This window comes from Orycteropus afer, unplaced genomic scaffold, assembly GCF_000298275.1.
Source record: "Orycteropus afer afer isolate SDZICR_OR568_19922 unplaced genomic scaffold, OryAfe1.0 scaffold00084, whole genome shotgun sequence".
In the NCBI taxonomy this organism is placed as follows: Eukaryota; Metazoa; Chordata; class Mammalia; order Tubulidentata; family Orycteropodidae; genus Orycteropus; species Orycteropus afer.
In genome coordinates this window covers 7,153,696-7,165,030 of record NW_006921671.1, presented here as the reverse complement: position 1 = coordinate 7,165,030, position 11,335 = coordinate 7,153,696, and the positions used below count along the sequence as shown (strand labels likewise).

The following is an 11,335-nucleotide window of genomic DNA, read 5'->3' as shown; positions in this document are numbered from 1 at the left end:
AGAGGGGGAGGCCTTCAAGGAGATGGATTGATATGGTGGCTGCGATGATGGGCTCAAGTATAGCAGGGATTGTGGGGCTGGCGCGGGATTGGGCAGTGTTTCTTTCTGCTGTGCATGGGGTCGCTATGAGTCGGAAACGACTCGACGGCACTTAACAACAACAACAACAAATTTCTCTCTCTTTGTGTGTATTCATAAGCTTCACTGGTTTTGCTTTTCTAGAGAACTTAGCTTAAGACAGAGATTGTCCTTACAGTGTTGTAATATGGGAAGAGAAATTGGTCATGAGTTATGGGGAGTTTTTGGTGTAGTTAAAAATAAGTCATAGATAATAAACAGGGTAATTATAAAGTGTAAAGTCAACCTACTCTCTTATAGTATTACTCTGTTCAAAGTCATTTATATATCACAGGAAAACAAAATCAATATTGCTTAAAAGGTTTTATACAAATAAAAGCACCAAGATTATTCTTACCTTTGGCTGTACTAGGAGCTCTGATGGTTCATTGCTTAAGGCATTTGGCTGCTAGCCAAAGGGTTGGCAGTTTGAACCCACCAGCTGCTCTGTAGGAGAAAGATGAAGCAGTCTACTTCCACAAAGATTACAGCCTTGGAAACCCTATGGAGCAGTTCTACTCTCCTATAGGGTCACTGTGAATCAGAATTGACTTCACAGCAGTAGGTTTGGTTTTGGTTTTTTAATGGCCTGATAAATGGTGCTGAGATCTGAATACTATGCTTTACCTAATAGCCATTATTTGATCTGATAATACTGGGTTTTAAACAAAATGAAGATAAGAAAAATGTGACAGAAATAGACAGGATTAGGGCATCAGTGAAGCCCAAAGTCATCAAACCCCTTGCTTCACAACTGGGATCTCAGTGGGTAGTCTGACCTTCCTGAAGTGTCAGGAGCAAGGCCCCAGACAATTCCAACCTCCACTCCACAGCTGAAGCACTTGCAAGCAGTCTGATCTGCCAGCAGCAGTGAGATTGAGAAGGGACTCTGGTAACACCAGAAAAACCAAGCAGGCAAGAAAAACATTGCATTCTTTAAAGCAAACAATAGTTTAGCTTAATTAGTGTAGAATGTCTGCCTTGAGCATTGAGCTGTTTTTAAAGAACTGTCTATATGGGAACTAACTGACAACAGCAACACAAAACAAGAGCTAGGAAACTTAGGGAGCAGTGAGTTTATGTTAATTGGGGAGGAACCATTTGGAAAAGGAAGATGAGAATGGCTACACAATTTTAAAAATGTAATCAATGTCACTGAAGTAGAAATTGTTGAATTGCTGTATGTTCTGCTCTGTATGTTCTCAACAAAAAATAAATAAATAATTAAAAACAAAACAAAACAAAAAGCAATAGGGTTAGCTGTTTTATAAAAACACTTTTCCAAACGAACTATGACTGACATAAGTATTGAGTACTTTCTCCAGAATTTCCAGGCATCTTTTAGGTTGGAATAATTGTTTTTTTTTTTTTTTTCCTGTTCTTCTTATACTAGGAGAAATTATTGAAAGAAATATCTAAATTTGCTACCTCACTGGCCACCAGCTGGTCCCATGATTGTCCAGCTGGAGCCTGTTATTCTTTTGTAACCTGAATTACTATCCTCTTTCCCTCTCTGAAAGGAGCTCTGGTGGTATAGTCCCTAAGGCATTTGACTTAGGTTGGCTAGTAAACAAAAGGTCAGAGGGTTGGCAGTTTAAACCCACCAGGCACTCCACAGAAGGAAGACTGGGAAATCTACTTCCATAAAGATTTACCACCTTGGAAACCCACTATGAGTCAGAAATGACTTGATGCCAGTGAGTTATTTTCCCCTCTTCTAAAGGAGCTCTGGTGGTGCAGTGGTTAAGGCATTTGGCTGCTAACCAAAAGATTGGTGGTACAAACCCACCAATTGCTCAATGAAAGATGAGGCAGCCTGTTGTCATAAAGATTTTCAGGTTTGGAAAAGTTATGGGGGGTCGCTATGAGTCAAAATCCTTGATGGCAGGGAGTTTGGTTTTTGCTTTTCCCTCTCCTAAAGCAGCTCTAGTGGTACAGTGGTTAAAGCATTTGGCTGCTAACCATAGGTTTGGCAGTTTAAACCCATCAGCCATTCCACTGGAGAAAGATGAGGCAGTCTGCTTCCATAAAGATTTACAGCCTGGGAAACCCTATGGGGCAGTTCTACTCTGTCCTGAAGGGTTGCTATGAGCTGGAATCAACATGATGGCAGTGGGTTGGGTGTGGTTCTTGGTTCCCCCTCCTAAGGAGCCCTGGTGGTGCAGTGGTTAAGTGCTTGGCTACTAAACAAAAGATCATTATTTTGAAACCACCAGCCACTTAATAGGAGAAAGATATGGCAATCTACTTCAGTAAAGATTACAGTCCTAGAAACCCTGTGGGACAGTTCTGTCCTGCACTATAGGGTTGCTATCAGTCAGAATCAACTTGATGCAGTGAGTTTTTTCTCTCCCAGAACCCTTTCAGGGGTCCAGAAGCTCTTCCTCTCACATCATCAAAACCCACAGTCCTAATTCTACTACTGGTCTCTGAACAATGGGGCCATTTGTCCATCTCTCTAACTCCACAAGTAGTCCCAAAGTCCCTACCACCTTCAGTGATACCAAGGTATTTTCTAGGTATACCCTTACTATCAGAGCATTGGTGCTTCAGTGGTAGAGTTCTCACCTTCCATGTGGAAAACCTGGGTTCATTTCCCAGCCAATGTACCTCAAGTGCAGCCACCACCTGTCTGTCAGTGAAGGCCTGTTTGTTGCTGTGATACTGAACAAGTTTCAATGGAGCTTCCAGACTAAGATGGACTAGGAAGAAAGACCTAAACAATCGACTTCTGGAAATCACCCCATGAAAACCCTATGGAATACAAGGGTCTGATCATGGAGTTGCCATGAGTCAGAGACTGACCCAATAGTACAGCAACTACTCTTAATTAAAAAAGATAGATTGTAAGTTGAATCTTAGGAAGGGCAGGCACTACTAGACTCAGTAGATGCCTCCTTGATCAAGCCAGCACCTGTTAGCTACTAAATCATGCAACAATAAATGAGGCTTTACAGCAACCCCATAATGTTCACCATGGACAGCCCTATTTTGTAGATACGATATTATTCTCAGTCTGAAAATGCAAAAACTAAGACTAACAGAGGTTATAAAGTTTGCTTGCAGCCCCTCAGTTGATCAGCAGTGGGAGTCAGATTTAAGTCCAGATATGAGCAATCCGCCTCCATGCTCCTAATGACATTATACAACCTACCCACGTATTGTAATTGCATAAGTGAAAACAATCTTTAAAATCTATTTTAGAAATTAGCTAACTGAAGTAGATGATCCAGTTTTTAACTCCACTTTTCTCTTTCTCCTCAACCTACAGAGATGTATACCAGAGATGGAAACTCCTATGGGAGGCCTTGTGAATTTCCATTCTTAAATAATGGCACCTGGCACCATGAATGTATTGTTGATGAAAATCATAGTCACCCATGGTGTGCAACCACCTTAAATTATGAATATGATCAAAAGTGGGGTATCTGCTTAAAACCAGGTATGTATGGACTAGTTAACTTTACATATGGAAAGAAGATGATACCATTTGTATGAGGCAAAAAGGAAGAGGAAGAGTGAGTATAAGATGATTCAAAAATGACCATGAGAAATACTTATATTTTAGGAAGGCACTGAGAGAAATTTGCATAGCCATGAGTTTGCTTTCAAAAGTAGGTTGGGGAAAAAGAATCAAGATGTTTTGGAAAACAAAAGAGGAAATATTCAATATCAAAAATACCTCACAAGTGAAGGGGAAGTGGAAAAGGCAAGAGCAATTAAGAAATTGCTGCTCACCTTTAATAGAACAATTCCAGAAGACTAGCGATAGTGAAATCTGGGCTCTAGTGGACTGATGCATGAATAAAAAAGTAGTAAGCTCTTTTTCACAAGGTGGTAGTTTGTGGAGGAAGTTGGTTGGAGAAACACTTTTAGGATGGTGGAGATTTAAGTGTGTTTTTGAGCTGAAGGAAAAAGGAGAGAGAAGAGACAGATATCCTTGGGCCTTTCAAAATTGGTGTCATCATTTCCTCTGCTGTTTCTGTATATTGGACTTTCCTGACTGCTTCTTATTTGAAGCAAATTATCCAGGGTGTGCTAAAAAAATCACCGTTTTTTTAGAAAGAGAGGCAGAGGTCATAATAGCAGTTGCATCATGATGTAATATACAACTGAGATAGTTCTTTTTCTCTGATTAGGTGGGTTCCAGCGAGTACAGTACCTGACATATGATAAGTGCTGAAGAAATATTTTTAAAGGGCAATGGATTGGGAGAATCTATAGCAAAGAGGACAGGAAAGAGCTCCAGACCTAAGTAATAATAGTTAATACTTACTGGGCCCTCTCATGTGTTAGGCACTGTTCTAATAACTCAGCATACATTAACACATTCAATCCTCACAGCAACCCCATAATGTAGGTATCTACCCTGTAAGGTGGGTACATTATAAAAGAATATGATCAGAGAAGTCACACAGGTAGTAGATAGCAGAGCCAGGATTCAAACCAGGACTTCAATTCATTTCAGTTACATCCCCTGCTAAGAATTTGCATTTTCACCCCAAATGTCCTGACTCAGAATCTACATTTTTAAAAGACTCTATGTACATATAAGAATTGGGGGCGGGGGAGAATTACTTGGGGATCTACAAGAATCACCTGGAAGTCGTGTTAAACCCAGGAAATATGGCTCTGAAGTCCTTGCTTCAAACAGCTGTACTATCCTTATTCAAGTAGCCAATGGGGTTATTAGTAATACTGATTTCTCATTAAGGAAAGCTGAACTTCAAAATGCAGAGTTCTAAGGAACTCAAATTCAACCTGAATTCAGAAGAGGATATTGAATGAAGGATAGCATTGCTGGTGTCACATGAATCTTGGCTGAAAGCAAAGAATACCAGAAAGATGTTCACCTGTATTTCATTGACTATGAGAAGACATTCAACTGTGTGGATCATAACAAACTCTGAATAACATTGTGAAGAATGGGAATTCCAGGACAATTAATTGTGCTCATGAGGAATTACCACCTAAACCATGAGGCAGTGATTTGAACAGAACAAGGGAACAGTGCTTGGTATAAAAACAGGAAGGGTGTATGACAGGGTTGTATCCTTTGACCGTACTTATTCAATCTGTATGCTGAGCAAATAATCCATGAAGCTAGACTATATGAAGAAAAACAGATTCAAGATTGAAGGAAGACTCATTAACAGATGACACAACTTTGCTAGCTGAAAGTGAAGATGACTTGAAACACTTACTACTGATGAAGATCAAAGTCTACAGCCTTCAGATCAAAGTCTATACCTCAATGTAAAGAAAACAAAAATCCTCACAACGGGACTAATAAGCAAAATCATGATCAATAAAGAAAAGAAGGAAGTTATCAGTGATTTCATTTTACCTGGATCCACAATCAATACCCACGGATGCAGCAGTCAAGCAATCAGATGATGTATTGATTTTAGTCAAGAAGTCACTAGGCAAATCTGCTGCAAAAGACTTCTTTAAACTGTTGAGAAGCAAAGATGTCACTTTGAAGTCTCAGGTGTGCCTTACCCAAGCCATGGTATTTTCATGAGCCTCATATGCATATGAAAGCTGGACAATGCATCAGGAAACCAAAAGAAGAATCTATGCATTTGAACTGTGGTGTGTTGAAGAATATTAAAAATACTGTGAACTGCCAGAAGAATGGGAGCTCTGGTGGTGTAGTGCCTAAGGCATGTGACTGCTAACCAGAGGGCTGGCGGTTCAAGCCTACCAGCCACTCCTCAGAAGGAAGGTTGGACAATCTACTTCCATAGTGATACTGCCTCAGAAACCCAAGGAGGGGTCGCTATGAGTCAGACCCGATGCCACAGCAGGGGGGTTGGTTATTTTTGGTTTTGCCCAGAAGAATGAATAAATCTGTCTCATAAGTAGTACAGCCAGAATGCTCCTTAGAAGCGAGAATGACCAGAGTTTGTTTCATGTACTTTTGAAGTGTTAGCAGGAAGGACCAGTCCCTAGAGAAGGATATCATGCTTCGTAAAATAGGGGGTCAACAAAAAAAGGGAAGGCCCTCAACGAGATGAATTGACACAGTGGCTGTGACAACAGCTCAAGCATAGCAAGAATTGTGAAGATGATGCAAGACCAGGTAGTGTTGTTTCCTTCTGCTGTTCATAGGTCACTATGAGTCAGAACTGACTCAATGACACCTAAACAATTACATTCACTTTTATAATGCATATGTCTTATGCATTATATAATTCAAGAGAATATGTATCTATCAAAACATTAAGGAGAAATTTGGACTCAAGTTTCCCAATAAGATAGTCACTTGGACTCCATTTAAGAAGTATGTCTCTGCACACATTCAATGGTTTTGCTGCAGACCATGAGCACCCCTAATGCAGCATCTTCAAGTGAGCTTGTTATCCATGAGCTCAGGAGTGTGAAACTTTGTGGACAGCTGAAGACTCCTACCGTCAGGCAGAAAGCAAGTAGGGACGTGGAGGTAAAACAAAGCATTACAATTGATAAAGCATACAGGGAGAGTAGAATCCTTAACCAGCCTGAATCTTTTCATCAAAATCGAGACCTATGTCTAGACTATGACAAGACAAAGAGTAACTTTCACTTATGACTTCAATTTCATTGTGTAACCAAAAGATCAAAATATTATCTAGCCCAGTAGTGGCAGCCTCAATTTTGGGAGACCCTGAGTATTAAAATTGAATTGCAATATCTGTAAGCATTCACAATAATAGAAAACATTATGCTATTACTTTGTGATCATTAATGTATCTTTTTATCAACAGAAAATGGCTGTGAAAATAATTGGGAAAAGAATGAACACCTTGGAAGTTGCTACCAATTTAATACCCAGGCTATTCTTTCTTGGAAAGAAGCTTACGTTTCATGTCAAAATCAAGGAGCTGACTTACTGAGTATCAACAGTGAGGCTGAATTAACTTACCTTAAAGGTGGGTTTAGCTTGCGAGTAGTAAAGCAAATTGGTGAATTAGTAACGGTACTGTCTTTTTTCTTGTGTTTTCATATCCAGGGGTGTTGTTTTATGTATATATTTTTGTTCTTCTCTCTGGATTTAAACCTCAACACTGAAACCTACAAGCAAAAAAAGTACATATTCCATCCAGTGCACTTTGTGATGGAGACTAAAGAGAGGTTGATGTTCAGAAAACAGAAATTACTGCCCTAATTTTAAGGGAAAGAATTTGAAAAATAAGTGAACATTAAACTCTTTAAACACTGAAAAGTAGAGAACTCAAGGAAGGTAAAGAAGATGGTTAGCTGAGTAATACTAGATGGCCTCAGTAAAAAGTCCTCATATTTGAGTGAAGAAGTGTAGTCCTGGCAGGGGCAAGGAGAATTTTTAAAAAAATCTTAAAGTGGACTTAATGACAAGGACACACTGAGTGGATCAGATTTTCTTTGTTTTGTTTATTTTGTTTTTCTTCCTGAACCAAGTCTACTGCCATCAAGTCAATTCTGACTTACAGAGATCCTGTAAGACAGGGTAGAATTGCCGCATAGGGTTTCCAAGGCTGTGAATCTTTATAGAAGCAGACTGCTTATCTTTCTCCTGCAGGGTGACTGGTAGGTTCAAACTACTCACCTTTTAGTTAGCAGATGAGCACTTTAATCACTGCACCACCAGGGCTTTTTTTTTCCCCAGGAGACAGGTGGTAATTTTAAAAATTTAATTATAAAATTTAAATCATACAGAAGAAAGTAGAAAATAATATTTAAAAGACCGCTGGTAGCGTAGTGCCTAAGGCACTTGACTGCTAACCAGAAGGCTGGCGGTTCAAACCCATCAGCCACTCTTCGGAAGGAAGGTTGGGCAATCTATTTTCATAGTGATACTGCCTTGGAAACCCAGGGAGGGGTCACTATGAGTTGGGTCCGACTTGACAGCTATTGACATAACAATAGCAACAACAATTAAATTTACTGTAATACTTTGTGATACTGCTTTAGACATCTCCCTCTCTCCTCAATTTAGAGACATAAATTTATAACAAAGTTAAAGCCTCCTACCCAGTTCTTAAAATAACCATCAATCTGAAGGGTGTGTAACATTCCTAAGTGCTTTTACAACATACTGATTCTGACTCATGGTGACCCCGTGTATTAGAATACAACTGTGCTCCACAGGGTTTTCAATAACTGATTTTTCAGAAGCAGAGCACCTAGTCTCTCTTCTAAGGCACCTCTGGGAACATGCAAACTTCCAGCTTTTTGGTTAGCAGGAGAGCACTTTAAAAGTTTGCACCACACACATATGTGTTCATTATACTATTGTATGTTTTCAAACAACATAAATAGCTATCTTATTTACTCATATGTCAATTTATCCATTGTTAACTGCTGCCGTATAGTATTACATTGGATGAATAAGCCATAATTTATTCATGCCTCTATTGAAAGACTGGTTGTTTTCAGCTTTTTCTATTACAAACACCCCTGTAAGGAACACCCTTGTACATGCCTCACTGTGCTCACATGTATGAGAGTTTCTCTGGAGTAGGAATTGCTGAGTTATAAGTTGTCCATCTCTTCACCTCTAACAAAAAATTCCAAATTCCTTTTCAAAGTGGTTGTGTCACTTTACACCTCCACTAGTACTTGGTGTTATCAGACTTATTAATTGGTCAATGTGATGGATATGAAATGATGTTTCATTTCTAATTTGCATTTTATTTTATAATAATGTGATTTTGCATCTTGTGTTTATTGGACATTTAGACTTTTCTTGTATTTTTCAGTTCATGCCTTTTGCCTTCTTTTTCTATTATTTGCATTTTTCTTATTTATTTGTTATCATCTTTTATATATTCTGGATACTAATATTAAATGTCCCTTTACCAAAAACTACCCTGTGTAAAGATTGGGGTAGGAATGATTAAGGCCGACAAAGATGAACCAGACCAAGATTCTGTCATCACAGTATACCAGATCTAGTCTGGGAAATGAAAGTTGCATGTACACAGAGCATAATGGAGAATGTTATTCCCAGATAACCTCTGGGGTTTGGTAGCTAGTGGTTGGGTGGTACTAATGTCAGCAAAATAGCAGAAGTCCTCTTGATAAATTTCATATCATCTAAAAGAACTTGCTTTGCACTTTCTGCCTCCTGGACCTAATTAGTTTTGTTTTGTGTTGTTGTTGTACTAATACATGGAGCTGGTGATGGGGAGGATTTGGTTTCCTGTACTCACTGAATTTTGTTTGGGAGTCAGATTTTCTTTGGCACTGACCTTTTCCAGGCCTCTAACCACAGATTCACCCCCAGAGGTACAGAAGGTGATCCAACAGTCCTCAGAACAGGAACAGTATTTACCATTCTTCTTAACCCACCTTCACCCTTGGAGGCTGTTCACACTGGGTTGCCTTGAGATGTACCCCAAGGCTACCACACTTTTTAGATCAAAGATCTAGCTGACTTGTTGCCTAGAAGGTCTAGCTGACTATAGCTAGAAGCTCCTGTCTGCCTCATCCCAGATTCATGACTATTATCAGGCCTACTGTAGTCTCTCATTCTGTAGAAGGAATAGAAATGTAAGGTCAGGTCTGAATAGGTATCTCTGGGACAGACAAGAAGCACTTGCCTCAGTAGATCCATCCACTTGATTGGGTTTGGGGCTTTATGCTAGCAATCATCTGTTTCTGGATGGCAAGGATCGTAGATAGGGACAGTCTCAAACTGGTTAACTTCTGAATTGGTCAGATCTTGCAAGAAACTCCCTGCCCTTTATATTTACACAACCAGGACTTTTCGAATGTATCCATTTCCCATTTATCTCCATCTGGCATAGGACCCATAAAGAGCATTATTGTTTGCCAACACAGTCACAATTTAAAAATTTTTAAATTCCAATGAAGGATATATCATCAATACAGATCACAAATAGAATAGAATAATGAAGCAAATCAGGAGCATGATGGCTTCCAAAGTTCATTTTGTGCCATTATAAATATGTAGAATTCTTGGGCTGTGAAAACTGTTAATGCATGTGACTGCTAACCAAAAGGTTGGAGGTTTGAGTCTACCCAGAGATGCCCCAGAAGAAAGGCCTGGCAATCTAAATCCAAAAAAATCAGACATTGAAAACACTATGGAGCACAGTTCTACTCTGACACTCATGGAGATACAGAAGATAATCCTGGAGCCCTGAGCTTTGAAAGAACTATACAGAAGTAGATTAGGCACCAACTAGTGGAAAAATCTGAACAAAAACACTGAATACAGAGCTGGTCAGAGCTGCGGACTGTCAGCTACTCCCATGGGACCAACAGCCTGAATAGTTCCAAGTGGTGTTGGGACCTGAGAATTGACCTAAAAAAGATCAGCGCTGGTCACCAAGGGCTGCAGGGATGACTGTGCTGGTGACTAGGAAGGGAAACAGCAAGGTGGGAGACAACCTGAGCTGTTAAATTTCTGCTGTCCAGAGGGCGCAGCCATTTTGGATATTTAAAGTGACTGAGGGCGCAGCCATTTTGAATCTTTACAAGTGACAACCATTTTGGATTTTAAAGTGATAGCACCCTTATTCAGATTCCAGGGACCTAGGAATAGACTCTGTTTGCCAAGGGCAGCAGGGACATATGACAGGCTGACAATAGGAAAGGAAACAGGTGGTAAGTGTATAAGTGCTGCGCATTAGCAAATAGAGGGGCACAGCAAAGGACCCTGCTTGCGCAGATAACATACAAACAAAACAAAGAAAAAAAAAATCGTGGGCAATTCATTCCAACATATAATCACCAATTAAATATAAACACAAAAATGTCACAATGCCTTGGAGACAACAGAGCATCACAGTCCACACAAAGAAGCAAGTTAAAGCAGAAAAAACAAGGGACCAGGATATGGACCCAAAACACATCCCCGAAGAAGATGCAGCATTAGAATTCCCTGATAAGGAACTCAAAAGAATTATATTTAGATATCTTCAACGAATTGAGAGAAAGATCAAGGAAAACACAGAAAAAACCCTACAACAATTTCGAAAGACAATACAAGAACAAAATGACAAAATAAATGAAGAATTAGAAATGATACAAAATCTACACACAGAACTCCAGAAGATTAATACTAAATTTTCAGAAATAGATAAGACATTGAATGGGCAAAGGAGCAGAATTGAATCAATGGAAGACAGAATTAGGGAGATTGAAGCCAAATACCTGAACACTTCTTTGGAAAGGGATAAATCAGAAGAGGTAAAAGCAAAATGAAGAAAGCCTAAGGTTCATGTGGCAT

The 11,335-nt window shown here is 39.5% G+C and overlaps 1 protein-coding gene across 1 annotated transcript in view; it reads left to right on the top strand.

The window, feature by feature from the left end:
* Window positions 1-11,335, top strand: part of LY75 (lymphocyte antigen 75) — a 166,984-nt gene that overhangs the window by 16,137 nt on the left and 139,512 nt on the right. The window contains exons 3-4 of the mRNA XM_007941830.1: window positions 3,389-3,559; window positions 6,867-7,031. Coding sequence (XP_007940021.1) covers window positions 3,389-3,559; window positions 6,867-7,031 — 336 coding nt within the window. The remainder of the gene's footprint in view (window positions 1-3,388; window positions 3,560-6,866; window positions 7,032-11,335) is intronic.